Source organism: Thamnophis elegans, chromosome 8, assembly GCF_009769535.1.
Source record: "Thamnophis elegans isolate rThaEle1 chromosome 8, rThaEle1.pri, whole genome shotgun sequence".
Lineage (NCBI taxonomy): Eukaryota > Metazoa > Chordata > Lepidosauria > Squamata > Colubridae > Thamnophis > Thamnophis elegans.
The window spans coordinates 35,142,414-35,165,254 of record NC_045548.1 but is presented as its reverse complement, the minus strand read 5'-3'; the positions used below and the strand labels follow the sequence as shown (position 1 = coordinate 35,165,254).

General features: G+C 34.1%; 1 protein-coding gene across 1 annotated transcript in view; it reads right to left on the bottom strand.

Moving 5' to 3' along the window:
* Positions 1–22,841, bottom strand: part of ASXL3 (ASXL transcriptional regulator 3) — a 131,238-nt gene that overhangs the window by 5,623 nt on the left and 102,774 nt on the right. Inside the window, exons 8-11 of the mRNA XM_032222964.1 lie at positions 16,720–16,883; positions 5,812–5,908; positions 4,862–4,967; positions 266–2,183 (exon numbers count right to left, since the gene is read on the bottom strand). Of these exons, the coding sequence (XP_032078855.1) occupies positions 266–2,183; positions 4,862–4,967; positions 5,812–5,908; positions 16,720–16,883 (2,285 nt within the window). The remainder of the gene's footprint in view (positions 1–265; positions 2,184–4,861; positions 4,968–5,811; positions 5,909–16,719; positions 16,884–22,841) is intronic.

The following is a 22,841-nucleotide window of genomic DNA, read 5'->3' as shown; positions in this document are numbered from 1 at the left end:
ATGCTGTGTTCCTGAGGGTGGAAAATCACTTTTATAAAGTATAGTATTTCATAATGATGACATGCCAACTGAGGATGTTATCAGGAAATCTATTTATTGGCACCCTACAAGGAACAACAAAATGATTTTGCAGGCAAAAATTAGTAATTATGAGGCATCAGTTATTTGTGAAAACTGCTTATGGAAACAGTTTCCAGTTTTTCTTGATTTAGCTAAAATACAATCCAGGTCATATGTAAGTTTCTAAAGATGTATTTCAATTTACCTTTAAGGGTGGGACTCTGGGTTCTTCTCTAGGTGGTGGCTCTCTTTCAGATGAATTTGTTGATGAATTACGATGGGCCTGATCATCTTCAATTCTAGCTCTCTTCTCTTTACAGATTCCCAAACTGTGATGTTCAGCTGTTTTCCTCTTTGGAATGTCCAGGTCCCTGCTTTCATTTCTTATTTCAGGTGACTTGATAACTTCACTTGATTTTGAAGAATAGGAACTTTCAAACCGATTCTGTATAGTCCCTTGAAGTTTGTGAGACTTATTTTTGCCCATTTCTAAAGATGATGTTGAGGTATATAACTTATCATGAGACTTAGATGGAAGAGATTCAATATTTTTGCATTCTGCCACTTTTGTTAAGACAGATACTTCCAGTTGAGAGATTGCACTTTTATTTTCAGATGGTTGGTGGCTACCATGATTTCTCATTTTGATCACTTCTGGAGAAGAACTTTCTGCAAGAGAAGAAATGAAACAATTCTCTATTTCAGTTTGTGACCTACAGGTTTGATTAGTATGATTTCTGGACTGGGATCCTTCTGCTGGTGAAGGTTCAGCTATGACAGCTTTCATAGCATCAGGTACACCTTGAAGTGAATTTTGTTGTGATGGAATATCATCTTCTTGTGGAATATTATGAATGCTACAGGTTTCTTCTTTCAGAGGTGACAAGGATTCTTCAGACAAACACAATGTTTTTCTTTGCTGAATAAATCTTTCACTCACTGGTGAATTGGAAAGCAGAGATGCTTCTGAAGGTAATAGTAAACTATTTGAATGAGATGTTTCAGAAGCTAAAAGAACAGAAGACACTGAAGAAGTTTCAGATGTCAAGGGCAAATCAGACATTGGGGAAATTTCTGATGGTAAAGGTAAATTAGAAACTGGTGATGTCTCTGAAGTTAGAGGCAAATTTGACAACAGAGATGCTTCTGATATGACAGGTGAGGCTGGCAGTGGAGATATTTCAGACATTAAAGATGTATTCAGATTATCATCAACAGATTTTTGTTGAGTATCAGTTTCATTGTTTTCAGTGCAAGACATGTCTGATGAGCACACAGTTTCAAGAGACACTGGTGTAGAAGGTTCCTCTGAAGTTGATTGGGTATCACCTCCAGGAGATGTAATACTGGCAGATGGTTCTTCTGGGCTTTCAGCAGAAAAAGATGTTTCCGAAATACAGGCATTTTCAGAGGACAGTTCATCAGGGTCACTCTGCAATTCCATATGTACTGCAACACCTCCACCAGTGAATAAGGAACCATTAAGGACAGGGGAATATTTTCCATCAGGGCTAAGTTCTTTAATGGATTCCAGATCTTTTTCTTCCACATTACTACCAGAATTTGAGGAAGAAGCAGACTGTGAAGGTGATAAACTGCTTTCTATCTGATCTGTTATAACTGACATTTCTTCCTTGGGATACTCCAATCTTTGCTCTTCTTTGATTTCAACATGAGATAATGGACTCAATACATCATTCATCACAACACAGGATTCAGAATTTCCTGTAAGTGGTAATGGATCTGTTTCTTCATTTGTACCAACTGGACTTACTAGTTGTTCTGAATTCATGTGTTCTTTTTGGTTCTCTTCCTGACATTCACAAATACTTGTCTCAACTTCCTCAGCAATCTCTTCTTGAATAATGGATTCTTCTGGGATCAAAATGTCTTCTGTTTCTGCCATTAGATCCTTGGAAGGAACATGTTCCATGTTGCAAAGTGCCTGACAGAAATCTCTCTCTGGCAAGAGTGGTGATTCGTTGCTCTTTTCTTCATGGTCATCAAAAGAAGGCTCTCTTGAAGGACCAGGCAAATCCGAAGAACCAGAGAGGGATTTATTATCGTCTTCATTATTTTGCACTGATGTAAGCTTCCTAGATTCTTCCACTGACATCCCCAACCTAGTCAGAGATCACAGTTATATTTCATAACCATATTTCAATAAACGTATGACAGAAAAATAGCTATAGAGTTTCATTCTATGCTACAAACATATAATCTCTAAAAGAATCACATACCAAATTTCTGATGTAGAAAAAGTATATTTGAATAATAAAATAAAATTTAGATGTGCTTTTATAAAAACATTTTCGTTATTTACTTACTGGTATTGACCTTTCGTTCCAGAGTGTTATATACTCAGCTAAAGCCAGGGCAAAGAAACATTACATGCAGAAAATTACTCTGCTTGCCCTGGCCTTCAGTGATATCATAGAAAATCTATCGATGGACTGGAGAGTGTGTTAAAAGCCTGTCATCTCTGGCCATTTCTCCACTAGCAGTTTACAGCATATTCTAGAGTCATCCAACCATTATTGTGCCAAAAATGACAGCATTGAGGACAGATTATATACCACCTCAGTGATGGCTGGATGATGCCATGAAGGTATTATAAATCTCTAAAGAGGAAAAGGGATTTACCTCAAATTTTGTTATTTTTAACTTCCTCCACTAGTGTTTTTTTTAATTATTTCAGTCTCCTAATAGAAAGTATTTTTATCTTATCTAACTATTCTGTCACTATAAATTTAGCATTCAGGGTACATAATATTTTTAGGTCTGAGGGGGCTTTAATGACTTGCCAGAACCTTACTTTTTTAAAATTAAACACAACTAATATGATTATTCATTTAACATTTCCCTCTGTGTTTCCTATTATGTACAAGTAAAGTATTCTTTGAGTAAAGCTCTACTTTATGACTACATCCATAAAAATTCTTGGTAGCAGTGCTGATATGTTTAGGCAATGTTTTCTGGAAACAAATTTAAGAGGATTTCTTTCTCAGCATTTATGTATGGAATTACACTGTCTAATATAATATGCAATATTTGGATTTGTTATGATAGAAAGGTATATACAATTTTCTTGAAAATATTTATATATTAATTTAATGCTCTTCAGATGAGCCAAACTGTAATTCCAATTAGCCCCAGCTAGTCCAATTGGTAGTAGGGATAATAGGAGAAGACCACATGAGATAAAAGATGGATTAAACAAGAAAAATCACAATAGACTTATTTTTCTTAGAATGAGAAGACACTATGTAAAATTGGTAAAGGTTTTACTAGTAGAGAACTGTAAACGCTACACTTATTTTAAGTACTAGTGTGTCAAAAATGGGAAAAAAATGGGGGCCCTTTGAAAAAGAAATAGGAAATAGCTATTTTGAAAAAGAAGTGATATTCTTTCTGGAAAAAAATGTCTGCATGGATTTCCAAACTCTGAAGTGGGAAATTATTTTGCAAAAGCTTTTGCATTAACCTGGATGCATTTTTTTAAAAAAAAGGCATAGAAAAATATTTTTTATATCAGAATTATGAAATCTTTGTCTATGATACCAGAAAATACCTATGCTTATGATTTGCAGAAATACAGAGTTATATTATTGCAATGATGTAGTCAATCCTGTATACAATATTCATAACAAAAACACTTTTAGATAGAGCTTCATTTAAGAGCTTTTAAATATTTTTTTTCGAAAATAAAATTATATAAACTGGTAGCCATCAAGTTATGTGACTGCACCTGATTTGACAACTTTTTGTGCAGCAGTTCTTAAGTGAATGCTGCAGTTGTTAAAAAAAACACCATGGTCATTAAGCGAACACAGCAGTCTGGGTGTATTTTACCGGAAACCAGAATGCTGGTTTCAAGCAAAAAGGTCATGTGATCACAAGATGCTGCAAACAGCTGTAAACCTGGCCAGTTGTCAAGTGCCCAAAAGAACCATGGGCCCTCCACCTGTCAGAACTTTGAAACTGGGCTGTAAATAGCTCTGAACAGGTTCATTGTAACTTTCAACGGTTGCTAAGTGACTAGTTGTAAATTGAGGGCTACCTTTATAAAGGAAATAACATGCATACAATTTGTTAATATATGTGATTGCCTGCGGTGAATTTGAGAATATCCCATACATGTCTAATGCAACTGTTCTTTATCTGATTAGAAAGTAATTTCATCTACTTAAATTATTAAACACTTAATATTGAATTTGTGTATAATAACTTAATATGTGTTAATGAAAGAATCAAGCATGTTACTCTGAAACTTTTTTTCAAAGAGAAATATTTGTCCACTGTTGTTTTATCTCTATAAAATATAATATATACATTTCTATACAATATAACATGCATATATACATTGTTTTTATTCATTCAAGTCAATACCCTAGTGAGAGATTTTATGAGGAAAAAACAAGTACTAAAATAATGTTTGTGATTATATTTACCTAATTTTATTACTTTAGATTCCTTCTGAAATTTGATTCCTTTTAAAGGTTAAAAAAGGATGAGTTTTATCTATTCATATTCAGTCTGTGTTATATTGTCTCTTTGAATTTAATGTTTAATATATTTGGGAAAGGGTTTGGTGAAATTGTAGATTACTTTTACTGTTTAAAATAGGTTGAGAAATTGAAAAAATAAGTCTAAGAAAGCCTTAGCAACGCTAATAGGAAATAAAATAATTGGTAAATTAGGCACTTTTTAAAACTAAAAGTTAGATTTCATGGAAGACAAATGTATCTGTTAATAGCTATGCACATTGTTACATATCTGAGGACATTTCTTTGATACTTACTTTTCTCCATAAAATCTTTCAAAGAACTTCTCTTTCCAAGGTTCTGTTTTCTTTTCTTTCTCAATTTCTTGCCTGATGCGCAACTGCATCTCAGGTGTAAATTCTCCTAAAAGATACAAGAAACGGAAGGTCCAAAGAATTAATCTAGGGGTGCAGCTGACTTTTGTGTAGTGCAGAAATTTCTGCAGGGACCCATTTTATACAACTGCTGTGCTAAAGTTATTTGGCCAACCATGCTCTAAGGTTTCAAAACTTGGACAAGTGTCAAAGATTTTTTGCACATCGGGAAACACGATCAACATTGCTTTCCTAAACATCATGCAGTTCCTGTGCTCTGCTAGCTGCTTGAGAAGCCTCCATCTTTGGGCAGCAGCTTTTCATGAGGCATGGATGGTTGAATTTTTCACCTATTGCAAATAGTGTTTCAATATTCAATCCAAAATTTAATCCAAACTTCAAAACTCAATCCAAAATTAATTTGAGAGAAACCTATGCTAAAATGGTACTTGTAGTGCTGTTTTTAGTATTTCTAGAGTGTATTGGTGGGATTTAGTCACATGCATTTAGGTTTCCAAAGCTGACACTGATGAAAATGCTTGTTCACATTTTAAGTGAAAGTACCTAATGATAATCTATTGTGAGGCATAAGAGACAGATGTGCTTAACACAACTGGAAGATGACCTAGTGTACATAGTTTTGAAATCTTGCCACTTTACAATTTTGTTTTTTTAGTTTTCTATCCCGCCTTTCCTCCAGGAGCTGAAGGCAGTGTTATAGCACTCTGTCCCCAATTTTTCCTCACAACAATTGTGCAAGGTACATTAGGTTGAGCAAGAATAAAATATTAAAAGTATTGAAATGAATGTTTTCCTGGATGTGACATAAGACGGGATCTCTTTAAAGAGGGAAAAACACTATTGGTTAAATCTAGTAACAAGTAGAAAATTACCTTCTGCCAATCGCTGTTTCCACCCTTGTGCTGCATATGCAAAGAATTCATTATTTAGAGCGGAACTACTGAGGCGCAAAACTCCATCACTTCCCATCTAGAAAATAAGCCGATGGTAGCAGAAGACACTGTCAGAGATTGCTTCAACTAAGAGTACATAAGAAGAGAGCTCCAATCATGTGACATGGGGAAGGATAGAAAGTAGGAATAACATAGGGAATAATTTGCTAATATTAAATACGGTAGCATTTTCATTATAGTCATCAAATTAAATGCAAGTGGCCTAATCCATCATCAGTGTGCCTATAATAATGTTCTGTTGATTATGATATTGGAATCCTATGCATGTTTACATGGAAATGGTTACATCCATTCTGTTCAATGAGCCTAATTTCAAATAATGATGCAATCTTTGTTTATGATCAAACAGCAAATCAAAGAAATATTTTTGAGATGGAACAAACAATTGCAACATTGGAAACATTAATTGATGTCCAATATTTCTAATCTATATAAAAAGAGTACATTTTTGGTTATGTTATTTCAGTGACTAGCAAAAAATTATTAGACCAATAGTATGTCCAAGCTTCATACAAAGTTAAGAAATAAGTAAACCAATGCATTATTTCACAGAACTGCAGTGGGTAGAATTCAAAGCTAATAAAACAGGATTCTGTGACCCTTCAATCAAGTTTCTAATGATGATATGAGACGAATGAAGTGCAATGGATGATTTGCAATGGAGATAACATAGATACATTAAGAGTGTGGGCAACCTTTTTCTTGGTAGCTGAAGGCTTACATTTTTTGAACCTTGAAGTCTACAGTGTGCATTCACAATATTATGTTAAGAGTTTGCAAAGTGAATAGCAAACTAGGTATGGATAAGAAAAAACAAAATAACAAGTGGCAGTTTTAACTTCTAGCTTCCTCCATTCATCTTAATCTCTTTTTAGATTAAGAGTTGGAAGTCAGGTAACATTTTACACAAGAAACATTTGAGACATGAAAGTATCCATTTTGCATCAAGTAAAGTTCCACACTTCTCATGATCTAATTTAAATACATTAAATAAAATATATTGCTTTCAAAAGAGTAGAAGAAAAATCTGTCAGTTAAAATAATTATTATGAGCTTCTTGTAAGACTTCTGCTCAGGATCAGTCACTATATCACAAAGGTTTTAAATCTTTAGAGCATGTATTGTATAAATTAAAGAATTAAAGAAAATGAAAGGAAGAGAAAATTAAAAATTCCTAAATGGACATTTAATTCAATAGTCTATGTTACAAAGAAGACACAATTAACCATGAAAATTAAATTATTTGGAGGAACATGCCAATAAAGTACTTTTGAAATACACTATTAATTTTTACGGTTCTCAAGAAATGCTACCTAATAAAAACAATGCTTTAATGAACCAGAACAATTGTTTTTAAAAGTTATTTTCTTCTTCTTTTGGGTTTGGAATTCTGATTTTGTCCAATTAAACACAATGAAATTACTATTCACCAGGCATGCACTTTCTGAGGAATGTGCACCAAAACATTAGTTTTTAAAACAAAATATTTAAAAGGGGAAAATATATTTGATACACCAGTTATTTTCATAAGCCAAGAAAATCTCAAACCTTAGTAAATACTAACTTTTTTGTAGCTGGAATACATATTATACCATGTAAACATTCATTTTGTAAAACTTCAAACCTTTATGATTTCCTAAAAGAATACTTTACAGATGATCAAATTTTCTGTATAGCTAATACCTTAAGAAGCATTCAACCAGTTAAATATATTATCTGTTTGACTCCCTGCAGCTCAATCCAATATTACCATTGCTGTTTTATAAAGCTGCTGCTTAACCTTTCTACATAATTGATAAGCAGAAATATTTCTCAAATAAAAGATTCAGTTATTATAGGTTGTAATTCTATAGTTAATATAAGAGGTAATACTGTAGACATTATATTATTTGATTATACTACAATAGTAGAGCTTTAGCTTTATAACATCAGAGGCTTACTTTACTAAATTAATATTTTATCATCCAATATTGATTTCCCATTTTAAAGGACAGTATTAAATTATTATTACCTTTAGGAATTTGTGAAGAAAAGAATATTTTAGAAATTTTCTTGCAGACATTTAAGAGGAAGGTGTCATGAAGAAAATGATTAACTATAATGTTTTTTAGAAATATAGTAATGGTTTAATCATTTTATATTTAAGACAGTGTATAAAATAAAGCTGAATGTTTACCATCCCATCACTTATCAGTTTGTTCAAATCTCATAGGAATCTGGTTTTCAATGTGTAAAATGTGACTCCATTACATATTCAAATGTGGCCACTACAATTTTGACTTTAACTCAATGTATCTTTTGAGGCATGAAGAAATCTGGCGTCTGAAATTTTAGCTTTTAATTTTAATTTTAAATTATATGAATCAAACCTACTATCAAAGAAAGATTGTGGCAGTCAGAAGATTCAAATATGTAATGAGTGCTAACCAATTAATAGAAAAATGTTCAAAGCCAAAAATCCATACACTGTAAGTAATTTAGAAAGGTCACTGAAAACTGCTCCATAAATTACATTCCAGTAGAAATCACAACATACTCAAATATTTCAACTGAGCAACTTTCCTAAAAGATACACTTTTCTACAAGGAAATTTAGCAGTTAGATAAGCTTCTTTAACCAAATATGTATTGCCACTGGTATAAATGCATACTGTATGGTCACCCTTTGAAACACCAAAGAAACACATACAGGCTGGAGCTTCTTTTAGGTTGAAACTCAGAATAGACTCTTTTTTACTATTGTGCAATGGGAAAATTAACATTCTTAAATTTTCCCATTTTGCTATAGGAATAGGGTTTAATGATCCTGATGCATACCTTAATATCAACTATCATACATACTACTAACATATATATTATACACATCAATGCTTAAACTACTGTACACGTTGCCAAAACTTCTTCAAAATAAGTGTAAGAAAATGACTAAAGTTTTTTTTCAAATGGTGCACACTGGATGAGTTGACAATATGGATTACCCTTAGAGTTCTAGATTCCTTAGCCACCTGAATGCATTTTATTTGAGAAAACCAAGTGAAATGCAAAAAGAGATTAATATAGATTTTGTGGAAAGGGGTTTAATTACATTTATATATTTTATAGTCTGAATGGGAAATGAAACAAAACATTATTTTCCAAGTGAAATTATGTGTACTGATAGTATACTGTCAGTTTGTGGAATGTATGGGTAGAAATGTATGTGTGCTTAGTGGGATACGCATATTAATTATACATGTCATGATAAACTTATCTCAGTAATTTCAACTTCCTCTGGCTATAACCAGATGAAATTGAGAAAATATTGGGCCATATATTACCAAATGTATGTTGCAACAGAGAACTAAAATAATATGTTTCAAAATATTAAACTACACAATCATCAAAATATACTGAGATTGGAATGGTGACTGTTCCATAGCACAGATTTAAATCTAGTTTGAAAATACAAAAAGTGCTTACCTACTAAGCAATTTACATATACTAAGCAATGATTGATATACTACGCATATGAACTTGATGTTCAGGTATATATACAATGGAGCTAAATACTGTAGCATAAAAGCAATGTGTGATTGTTACAACACTTATCCAAACTGTCATTCATGGGTAGTGAATTGATAGGTGACATTTACTGAATCAGGCCATTAAGCTATTTAGACCAACATTGTCTACTCTGAGTGATTTCTCTCTGGTGAGATTTACTGATATTTGCTGCCTTAAATATTTTCCTTTAAGGTCTTGAATTAAGGGCATTCTGCTTATAAATCTGTGTTTGTCCTAAATTATAACCCCCAAACTACAACTGAATAATGGTGCTCTTGCGACACAATTGCAAGGTAACCTACGGTAGTTTTATATTCTATCTCTATATACAGAGGTTGTGTAAACAAATCCCAGTGTGCTAAGACTAGAAAGTATGTAAACTGTGTCTAAGAAAAACTGCAGGTAATCAAGAATGTATCTTCCCAAGAGAAGCAAAAGAAAATTGGACTGCAAAGCAATTTCTTAAATATAACAGCTGCAATTCAGAAAAATACAAGCAAAGGATCCATCAGCTTACTGGAAGAACAGGTTACATTTGCAACAAGCAGAGGAAGAGGGAGTGGGGAGAAGTGTAGGAATAAAGAAAATAAAGGTTTTTTCTGCATATTTTGGGTTGCAGCCAACAGCTTAAAATAATTTTTCATTACAGTTACTGAGAAATTTTTATTAAAAAGGGATATAAATAAATGTTCTCCATTACCCAACCATAAAAGTATTTAAAAAGTTGACCCCTCATTTTTCTAATGGAAAATTGGGCATTAATCATGTCCTAGACTCGTTTTTTGAAAACCATAACATCTATCCATTACATTAACTGGCAAACTAAAAATACACCAATTTTATTTCTAAATTTAGACTCTACAACGAAGACCTTTTTTGCTTTGCTAGCTGTTAGCAATATTCCAATATACAACATCTTACTAGCTTCCAAACTCAAGGGTTAGAGACAGAAGATGATCTGCAATCCATTACTCTTATCATCTTGCCTTAAGTGTTATCAGGGTAAAAAATATATGAAAGAACTGTTATTTTAGGTTGTTTTAGATCAAGTGGCTTGAGATCCTGGGAGAACATGGGAGAAGCCTCTGGAAATTTTCCCCCTATTATTCCATGGCTTATAAACATCTGTGTTTAGAAAGAATTTGGGGCAATAAGAAACACCTGAATCTTCTTGGTCTTCTAACGGCCAGAGCTATAGAAAAATGGCAAAAAAGAAAGATCATATGTTCTCCTATTTATTTCATTACAGAACTTTGATCTTGGTTATTTATGCTTTGATTTGTTAGATTTATAGGCTAACTTTTCACCAGTAGTCCAGCATAGATAGTTGTCTTTTTTATTTTGATAGCTTCAGCTTATGTACCTTTCGAGGACAGCTTGCTTTAGGCACAATATTTTATATGATAGCAGCTAGGAATCCATAAATGCTTTGGTCTATACACCCACTGTTTAAAAGTATTATCTGTGGTTGTTGAATTGAAATTGAAATGCTCTATCATAGAAAAAATGGGACTGGGAAATTGGACTGTTCATTCATTTTCTGTCTTTCTGTTGATAGGCACTCAATTTGATATTCTCTATAATGTACTCTTTGCAATCCTCTGTATTAGATTGGAGTTCTGGAATTACAGGTAATATTGCCGCATAGAGATTACTTGATACAAGTATTCCCCATTTAACAAGAACTTTGGGTTGGCATAAGTGAATCAAGATGGAGAGAGAGAAAAAGAGAGAATAAGAGAGGGAGGGGGGAGAGAGGGGGGAGGGAGGGGGAGACTAAGAAGATTGCTGGTTGTTGCTGTCTCAGTTAGATAAACTTTTGCCGTTCAGTGAACCCATTGTTTGTTAAGAGGCATATTTTTGCCATAAACCCAAAGTAAATACTGTTTTCTAGCAAAAATACCATAAATTGTGATCATGAGATTGCAGGTTGCTGTAGATAGCCATAAATGGGGGCTGATTGATGAACACCTAAAATACAGTCATGTGACTCTAGGCAGGTAGGCATCAGAACTTCAAAACTGGGTCATAAGTAGCTTTTTGGGGAATCTAACTTCAAACAATCATTAAGTCACCAATTGTAAATGAAGAACTACCTGTAATGGAAAACACACACACACAAACACTAGAGGGGAAGAGAGGATTACTATAGCAACTTGCAGAAAGAGAAATTACACCAGATTTGCTTCAGAAAATGTTTGAGTAACTGGGTAATAAGTAAGTTGCATCAGTTGATTCTAAATTGACAGCATCTGTAAAAAATGGTGAAAGATTTGTAAAGATGAAAGAGAATGTGAAAGAATAAATTAGTATGATGAAAATCTCTGTAAAACAAGTGTCTAGAGAGGTAAAACAAATCAATGACAAAGTGGAAATATTGGGAAGTAAACGAAAAGTTTTGGAGACATTCAAATGGAACTGTCAGTGGACACTGCAAAAGAAAACTGAAAGGGAACATCCTGAATTAGATGCTACAAATAGCAATAGCAATAGCAATAGCACTTAGACTTATATACTGCTTTACAGTGTTTTACAGCCCTCTCTAAGCGGTTTACAGAGTCAGCATATTGCCCCCAATGATTTGGGTCCTCCTTTTACCAACCTCAGAAGGATGGAAGGCTGACTCAACCTTGAGCCTGGTGGGATCTGAACTGCCAAATTGCAGGCAGCTGGCAGTCAGCAGAAATAGCCTGCAGTACTGCACTCTAACCACTGTGCCTCCGAGGTTCCAATTTTTAAAAAAATGGTTTGTTTTGGATTACAGATGCTTAAAGTGGAATATAAATGGATCAAATTCCCCTCAAAAGATAAATTAAATTAAAATTAAATATGGAATTGTTTTGTATGTAAATCCCCAACTAAAAGTAGAACTTGTATTGACTGCATGGTAGATTTGTTAGGCTGGAAGTTAATATGCATGGAACTAAGACTTTGACACTGGGAATTTATGCCCCAAATGAGGACAAACTATTGCTTTACAAATGGAGAAAGTAATATATGTTGCTTCTGAAAATTAGTGTTTGATGGAGGATTGGAATGGAGAGATTGCCGCACAACAGAACAGAACTTCTGAGAAAAATATTAAAATCAGTCAAAGCAAGTTATCAAAGTTTTCTTTGATTTGATGGACAGCTTAGGGCTGGTTGATATATGGAGATAGAAAAATGGCAATTCAAGAAATTATGCCTATTTTTCTGAAAGATATAATTCTTTTCAAGAATAGGCATGATTTGGATTTCAAAGAAATTGGCTACTAATTTCTTAGCCAAAGGAGCAAGATTTGATTTTAATTTGAAGCTATAGGCCCATATCATTATTGAATAATGACTACAAGTAGTTCACAATAATTCCAGCTAACAAACTGAAAATAATTTTGCACAAATTTATTCATGAGGATCAATGTGGATTTTTATCTAAAAGTCAATTAAAGGACTATGTTTATAAATGGGTTGGACATTTTGATGTATTTTGAGAGCTGAGGTGGCGCAGTGGTTAAATGCAGCACTGCAGGCTGCTTCAGCTGACTGAAGTTCTGCAGTTCGGCTGTTCAAATCTCACCGGCTCAGGGTTGACTCAGCCTTCCATCCTTCTGAGGTGGGTAAAATGAGGACCCGGATTGTTGTTGGGGGCAATATGCTGACTCTGTAAACCGCTTAGAGAGGGCTGAAAGCCCTATGAAGCGGTATATAAGTCTAACTGCTATTGCTATTGCTATAATAAAGTTGCAGAAAACAATTGGTATTCGGCTGTAAATAATACAGGGATGTTCACTGTCTCTTCTCTTCTTTATTTTGATTCCTGAAATATTGAATAGAGATATAAGACAAGATGAGGGAATTGTGGGAGTAAAGATTTTAAAAGAAACTTATGTTAAGGGCTTTTGCAGATGGTTTGGAGTTGGTTATGAAAGATCCTTTAAACGGAAATAAAATATTAATGGCAAATTAAAACATTTTGGTGCATTAGTAGGTTTCAAGATTAATAAACAAAATAGGAAGATGTTAACAAGAACTGTGAAACTGGAAGATCAAACAGAATTGATGAATAAAATGGGCTTTAAAATGGACAGGAAGGTAAAATATCTGAGTATCACTATGACAAATACGAATTGTATGTTATTTCAAAATAACTATGTTAAGACATGGAATGAAGTTAAAAAGGTAGTTTAAGATGGGAAGAATTACAACTGTCATTGCTGTGAAGAATTTCTGTGATAAAAATGAATGTCTCCTGTAGAATGATGTTTTTGTTTCAGATAATATCTGACAACTGATGCACCATTTAAACAGTGGCAGAAAGATGCAACTAAATTTGTGTGGCAGGGGAAAGAGCTACAAGTTAAATATTAGGTGTTATAAGATGCAAAAGAAATGTTTTTTTTTCTGATTTGAAATTGTATTTGCAGCTTGTTGTTTGACTTGGATGAAAGACTGGATGTTACTGAGAAATGAAAAGAAATGAAATGAAAAGTTTTGGGACTAGAAGGACATGACCTGAGATTTGAGTGGTGTGGATGTTTGTGGTATGACAAAGTCAGGACTAATGTGGATTTAAAAAACTATTATGTTAGATATGCCATATTAAGAATATGGAATAGACAGAAGCCCAAAAACACCTTTGTGGATCTTGGCACAAGAAACATCTTATATACAAGGGCAAATACGAACGGCTAACTTATTGTGAGATACCAGAATTTTGTGAAGGAGAATATAAAAAGAAATCAAGAGAAAAACTGATGAGAGAGGGATATAGCCAAAGAAAATGAAGAAGCTAAAATACTCTGGGGACTTTAGAATTCAAATGGAGAAGTACACCTGCCATATCACACCCCAGATTTTAACGATTGTTGATAAGAAACACAAAAAAGGTCTGGATAATGGACATGGCAGTACTTGGAGGAAGCAGAAGGGAAGAGAAATAACTAGAGAAAATCCATAAAATACAAGACCTGTAAATAAAAGTAGAACAACTATGGCCAACAAAAGCAAAGATAGTACCAACAGGATGGAACTTGGGTGCAATCCCAAAACCAACAGAACACCATTTGAACATCAACATTAACAAAATCACCATCAATCAATTGCAAAGGCAGCTTTATTTGGGACTTTATTTGAGTATTGTCACAGGATTGTCATCCTGTGACAATACTTTTAACATCATTAAATAAAAACATCTGTCTATCCCAAGTTCTTTGGAAGAACTTGATAGGTGGAGAAAAATGCCAAATAAGTCTAAACATTTGGCTGACTGTGCCACCAATCAAAATCATAACTGTTATTTATATATAATTTATATGCCACCCAACTTCCAATGATTCTGAAAAATCTACTGAACGGTAATCAGAGCAGTAGCAATGAATGGGCCATGCAATAGAAATGATGCTGTTTGGAAATAATCAGCCAGGCATGGAGGAGGAATCAAGCAGGATTAGCCTTGAATCACTGAGTAACCACCAAGAAATCCAAGACTCAACACACACATACAGACATCAACTCCATGGAACCTTATATTTCTGTTTCCAAGGTAAGATAAGCAGTCTAGGCTTCAGAAATATTAGCAAGGGGTTCTCTGCCTGGTTGCTGTGTGGGTGTGGCCTAGTTGTTCTCCTGCACCATGGAGGCCGACTGCAGCTCACCCCTGGTCTAGTGAGATTTCTTGTAATATAGGCAGAATACAACAAACTTGAACTATACATGTACTGATCTGGTCACTTGTGCCTGACAGGTGCCTCAAGAGTGGAATCACACTGGTGTAGAGTAATTGGGGAGTCAAAAAGAAACAAGGGACTTGCTTCTTCTTGACTGCAAAGAGAATTTAAGTATCCAAAGCCAAATATATCTATTGATATATTCAGGGGATGAAAACTATGGATATAACTGTGCAAATAATTTACCAAATCTTATAACACAAGAGCTGGGGATAAAAAAAAATCCCTGCAGTGGCAGTCTCTTTTGCCTTCCTGATCAAGAGGGCTGTATAACAAAGTAGCGTGACCAGAGGATTTTTCTCTTTATCTCACTCTCATCTTAGAAGTTTCTGGGAGTATTTTATTCTATTTATGTGTTTTAGTATTAGTTTACCATTGATGTTTTCTCTTAAGTCAAGAATACTGTCATATCTGCCTGCCATTATTAAAGTCTGGTAATCTTAAAGAAAAAGATCTAAGAGGATGTCATTTTCTTACCCAGAGGTGATTTAGAGATTTTATTTTTTAACTCTACCCCGCCTCCCACCATTCTTTAATTGTTCTAAATAGCACAAAAGCGACAGATACAAAGCACTGGGTAGAAATGAACCTGGATAAACATCCAGGATAAAGTCCCATAAGGGCTGTGCCTGTCTCAGTGGAAAATACAACAGCACCATATAAGACTGACAGAAGGAAAGTGGGATACAGCCAAGTCCCCTATTATACAAAAGAGCAGGGTAAAAAACAAGGAAGAGAAATAAGTCTGCTCATAGGGTTATCTTCTAGGGAACTAGTTTGTCTACCAATTTTTTCAATATAGTGAACATTGTGTGGAGGCAGGAGAGTATTTGGAGATTGCCTTCTTAGCTCTGGAGCAGGTCCTCTCTCCTTAAAAGATATCTTCCATTCTTGTGGGGAGAAATATTAATTTGCAAATGAACTTTCAGTTATATAGTATTCTGACAGAGTAATACCCACAAGAGGTTCACTAAATTTAAATAAGTAAATTGAAAGCTAATGGCTTTGTGTCAAAAGTATACATGTCCATTGTTAATTAACGACTCTATTGATATTATAACGTGATCTAAGATTGAAAGCACTGCAAAACGAACTCTAAGAACTTATAAAAATCTGCATATCACAAATAGCAACTTATCTAGCTCTTTATAAAACTAATATGATTGATTTGCAAATATTTCTTCTCGATGAAATAAGAGACCAAGCAGCTAAATTAAGTGGGGAAAAGGACATTAAGGTTTAATGTTTATTAATGTTAAGGCTTTAGGGAAATGGACATTAATAGATGTTTCAGGCATGTCGTGGGATGAAATGACAGGAAAAGTGATTCATCTACCTTGTTTAGGTCGCAAAACACAACAATCTAGAAGAGAGTTCATCTTTTGCTGTCATGGCAAAAACCCTCTGCTAGACCTTTTCACCTAAAACATACTCCGTGATTTTTCAGCTACTGCCCATCAGAGCAATTTCCATAACTTTACATGTTGTGAAGAATCACTCATGTCATCCAGTATTAATCAAGGTATTGAAAAAGATTTACTGTGAAAACACTGTGAAGTACCTTTTATTTTTACTCACCTGCCTATCTACTTCTGGAAGTAAAAGCAGGAGGTATTGTTGGAAATGCTGAGGTAATGAAAGAAATGTGTGTTTGTTTATTAAAGCCCTCAAGTTGGTATTCACAAGAATAGATCCTGGTGTTTCTATATCAATGTCCTCAGCTTTGGTCCATTTCAAGTGTCCTGGATTAAAGAAATAAGAACATATTTAACTCTATCACAAATAAAGGAAGGGATTACTTATTTAATAAGTAAAATTCAAAACATTTACTTTTCATATAGTATAGCAGCTGTCCGTGTTAAGGAGAAGGGTATTTTCTTTCCCAACACTTTTAAAAGCATTCTTCTGTACTGTATACCCCACACTACCTTTCACATGTGCATAGTATTTTTGTTTCCTCTTTTCATATTATTAAAATAATGTTGTTGCTTTATTTTATAGAAGGAACTACCCAGTGGTGGGTTGCTTATCCCGTTCCAACCGGTTTGGTTGGAACGGGGCTGGCGGCGGGGACCGCCGTGAACCGGTTGAAACCCACCCCTGGAACTACCTAACTATAGAAAATGAGTTAACTTCCAGTCTCATTACTTCATCAAACTATGCTGTTAAAATCAGTTGCTAAGCAAAATGTGTTAGAAACCAATAAAATGTGTTATAAACTTGCAATAAAAGCTGTTTTAAAATAGAAACTAGCAAAGATCACACTACATTATAAATTGTTCTTTGTGCACTTTCATGAAGGAACTAAAGCTACTAACACATTGTAAAATTATGAATTAATCTTTTTTTTAATCTATATTTTCACCTTTGAGTTGGTAAAGTAAGAACCAACGAGAAATAAAAGACAAAATAGGATACTGGAGGTCAATAATCCATTACACACTGTGTTGCTGAAATAACTGGTTTTTTGACAAGGGTTTAAGTAATCTTCAGGAAGAACGGCTGGAGTAGGTACCACACCAAGCTCATCAGGAAGGTGTTAAACTAATAGGGGAAGAGTGGCAAGAGTTCAGAAACAAATATGCATCTGAACCTTAGAGCTAAGTAAACAGGCCAGGAGTCCAGAATGAAACTCAGAATATCACAGATAGTTCTGTAGCCAATACCAATCAAAATCTCAATTGTTTCTACATTTGTACATAGGAATTGGAAAATAAATAGGGAGAAGTATGATCCTAAATTAACAAGACAAACACAAAAACATAGACCTAATGGTTTCCATTTGTAACTGGCACATAGCACAGGAAGGCTACAATTTATTCATAAGGAACAGAGCCAACAAAAACAGGGAGGGGAGTGGTAATGTATGTAAAGGAAAAATACGCTCGTGTAGAAATTCAGAAATCAGAGCATAAATGCTCTACTGAAAGCATTTGTACAAGAATAAAATGAGGCAGAAGGGAGAAATAAAGATGATACTGACAATTTATTAAAGATCACCTTAGCTGGCTGAAGATATGGATGAAGCCTTTATGTCAAATTACCAATCTTTCAAAGACCAACAGTAAATATTTTAATTATAATGACATCAGCTGGGAATCTAGCTCTGCTAAAATCAAAGATCCAACAACTGTTTGTCCTCTCTTGACAATTTTATTTATCAGAAAGTGGAAGAACCACACTTTGTCAACCTAGACCTAATTATCACTAGAATGAAATAATTAGTTGAAGTAGTAACCATGCCTGGTAGCATTGGGAAATTGGTCATGTTATCCTTGAATTCATAATCTCCAGGGAAGGAGGTATGGAAAAGAATCAGACCATTATTTTGTATTCCAAAAGAGTAGAAGTTGATAACCTTCAAGAGAAGGCAGGTTGGAGGGAAGCACAACAGTTATAACCTGAACCCTGTGTTATTCAATATTTATAATAATGATTTGAAAGAAGGAGTTGAAGTGATAATTATCAAATTCACAGATGACACAAAATTGGATTGGGTGACTAATATTTCAGAGGAAAGAAAGTTTTTAAAATATCTAAACAAGCCTGAGTGTCTGAAGTAAACAGTGCAGAATTTAACAGTTGGGGGAAAAACATAGAACCCAAGTATAGGATGGGGGAGACCTGATTTTGCAGTAATATCTGTGAAAAGAATCTGGTTGATCTTGCCAACCATGAGTTTAGCAATGTACTGAATTTTTTAAAAGACAAATTCTATCTTGGGATTCACTAGCAGAAATATGGAGTCAATATGGATCATATGAGTTAATTGTTTCACTCTAATGAGATTTCAATTGAAATACTGTTTGTATGCAGTTCTGGACACTATAATTCAAAAAGGATTGTGACAACTTTGAAGTGAGTTGAGAGATAGGCTACCAAAATGGTGATGGGTTTTGAAAGCAAGGTCTCTGAGGAATAGTCAAAGAATATGCTTGTGTTTTATAAAGAGGTAACTGAAGGGAAACATCATAGCAGACTGTAAATGTCTGAAAATTTGTCATACAGGAGTAAACCTATCCCCTATTACCTCAGAGATCAGATCCAGAAGCAATGTTAAAAAATACAAGGAAGTAAACTGGGTATCAGAAGGAACATCATAATTATGTAAACTGTCAATCAGTGGAACAAGTTGCCACATGAAATGTTAAAATCATTGTTGTCTACACTGGAAGTAACAGGGATTTCAGTAGAACACGAATTCATTTATTTTTAATTTCTAAAAACAACATAAATAAATAGAATTAAAAATCAGACATAGTAAATGTTCCTAATGAGAATCTTATTTCTCATACATGTTCCTTGTTTTAAAAAGTTTTTTTTTAAAGTCCTGTTTATGCAACTCCAAGATGCAAATTAAAAGTTGCGGATGGAGGGCACAGAATCTTAAAACAAAATCAAAATTTTGTGTCCATTAAAACCATATTCTCTCAATGATATAAACAATAAAAACTCAGCAAATACGTTTTCTCATTTTGCTTAATTTAACTTTCAAAATAATTTATTAGATGCACTAATTTTCCTTCTTCTGTCCTTCATGAAACTGAAGATAGCTTATATAAAATTACAAGAACCTGAGCAGAAATGCTTAGTTTAAGCAGAATAGTGGTATCATATGCCATCAAGCTGTCTTATAAGATAATAATTCTAGTCCTTAATAATAGCTAAAAATGAAGACAACATCTAGCCCACAGAAATTCTATTTGGCCCTGAGTTTTTAGATTTATTGATGTACTGGTTTATTACATTTGTAATCTATCTTTCCCTCAAGATGTCAGAGTGCTATACACATGTGGAGTAGGGGTGGGGAGTGACATTTATCTTACAGTCACAACACAGTGTGTAATTCAAAAGAAAATAACAATTGGGCACAAAATGGGGCAAATGGTCTCTATGATTATGTGGAGACCTGAGCCAGTTCTCCTGTTCCCATCCACATCGTAACCATTTTCAGGAGATGTTGACTGTTAGAAAAAGGTTCTTTTTGAAACAATTATGTTTCCCAAGAAGCTGAATTCTGTACTTTTGAAAGCCTGCCTTTGTATAGAACTTACCCATTTATATGAAAAAATGTATTCAGTTAAAACAAATTAGAGGAAAGGAAAATGCTTCTGTTTGAACAAAGGTACAATACGACATACGTGCATTTTCATAACTTTTGAATGAAAACATGGTTCTCAGTTCCAGGCAGTGATGCTATGTATTCAAAGCAACGCATATGTGTTAATCATGTTTTGTCGTTTTATTGCATCCTTTTTAGTATTTTATATCGATTGATATTTTTATATTTTACTTATAACTTTTAATGTTCAATGTTTTTAATGTTTTAACATTGTAATTGTTTTATATTGCTGTTTTGCAATGTTGTAAGCCATCTAGAGTCACTCAACAATGGGTTGGATGGCTAAGTAAATAAATATATAAATAAATAAATAAATAGTATATAGTTTTTATTATTGCAAGGCATCAGAATGTCTGACTGGTGCAGCTTCTATATACTGTGAAATAAATTCGCAAGCAAGCAAATAATGTTTTCCTATTAATTGTAGAGCAGAATATTAGTTACTTGTTTGAAAATACAGAATTATGGATAGAGAGCTCTACTTTTTAATGGCTCACATTGTGTTTGTTGTACTGATGTTGCTTCAAAGCTTAGGGAGTCTTCTCCACTGCCTGAAAAGTTTAAGTCAGATATCATCATATAACCTGAAGCTCAACTAGCTATACATAAATTACAAATTGACTTCTCCCAGACAAAGAAGTATCTTTATGCCTGCATGGACCTCTTTGAATTCTAATCATTTTGACTATAAGCAAGCTATCCCAATACTATATAAACACAAAATGGTTTTCAGCAAAGATTGATGGTTCAATTATTCCTTGAAATGCTACAAGATCTTCAAAACTGCAAGTATCACAATTCAACAGTTATAAAAATACAATGTTCCACTTATTTTTAATGAGATTAGGCAAGGAGGGTTGTGTTCAAAGGGGTTTTTAAGTGGAAGGCAACCACATTTTCATTTATAAAAAGCAGCTGTGGCTACCTAATCTAGCATTCTGTCCCCACAATGCCCAGTTAAATGCCTGTGGCAAGGCAATAGGCAGAATACAAGTACCACAATATTTCCCTCCCCGTGATCCACAGCAACTGGGATTGAGAGATATGCAGTCTCCTAGACAGAGAGCAATACAAAACCATCCAGACTGGAAATTATGCATTTGTCAAATTCTTTTTTATAATCATCCAAATTGCCAGATGTCACTATATCCATGTGTTAACAAATTCTATAATATATTAATTTAATTTTTAACTATTCAAGTTCATCAGATGGCCCTATGTTCTACTCCACTTTTTTAATACTGTGCCCAATTTTAGTCATTTCTGTCATGTCCCATTTACTCAATTTCTTCTAAACTCATTAGTCACAAATGTGACTTTTTCATATGGAGGATACTCATTCACTTTCATCATTTTGGTTGCCCTTTTCTGCACCTCTTGCAATTCAATAATACTGTTTTGGTGATGCTATGAGTACAACTGTAACAAGTAAGCCAAGGGTAGTTACACTACGGGTTAGAATGTATTTTATTACAACTTGACAGATTTATCTTACTAATGATTGTCACAGCTGAATTTTACCTGAATGTACCAAATTGCATTTTTCACAAGTGCCTCAAAAGAGAGTGATGCTTTCATCAAACTAGGGGCCAAAAATCTATTTTTTGTCAATAGTCATCACAGTCCCCATCAAGGCTTCAGATCGTATCAGCGTAGAGGTAAAGCAGATTTTTAAAATCTCAATTTGCATTACTGAACAATATTTGAAATTTTAATGCCTGCTTCTATGTTTTGGAAGTTTTCAAAATCTGCTTTATTTTAACAATTTTAAGAAAGTAAACTTGACTGCCTTTCTAATTTCCTGGTTATGTTCCTCACCAGCTATGCGCCCAGAATGCCTTTCTGGAAGTGTAGTTAGTAACTACTCCTGAACAGCTGAGATTATGTCTTAATGGCTATGGTGGTCAGGATGTGGGATTTGATTCCAAATCAGAAATGGCAGTCTGAGAGAGCAGAAATGTGCATAAATTTCTTATTGAATAATTCCAGCCTTGCCCTACAGCAGCATTTCTCAATCGTGGTAACTTTAAGATATGCTGCTGGTTGGGAGTTGAAGTCCACAAATCTTAAAATTGCCAAGGATGAAAAACACTGCTCTAGTTCTCCTTAATGCATGCCATTCTTTCAGGAATTTTGGACTTTTCAGGAAGGCTCTTGGGATTCAAGGAGGAAGAAAATGTAGGGAAGATAAGTATGGCCTTCCTATTTCTGTGGTCATACATTACAAGCCATAGTAACTTTAGCCTTATAGTCAGCTAGTTTAAATCCTCATATTATCTAATACTTAAAGCATATTAAATAGCTGAACAAAAATTTTCCCATTTCCCCTTCATTAATTGTGCTTCCAAGTTAGACTTTATGAAGTTATGGCACTCTTCAGACCCACCCATTCTTTTGCTACCAGAGACACACTCAAAAAACTGCTAAATATGTAAGTGAAGGAAACGGAATCATATTTCATAGACAGAAAGCTGTCAAAGAATGGGATTTTGTTGTATGAAAAATATCAATAAATATTTTATGTAAAAATATCACCTGAACAAAAAAAAATCCCATTTTTGAAAAAGGCAGCTTTATA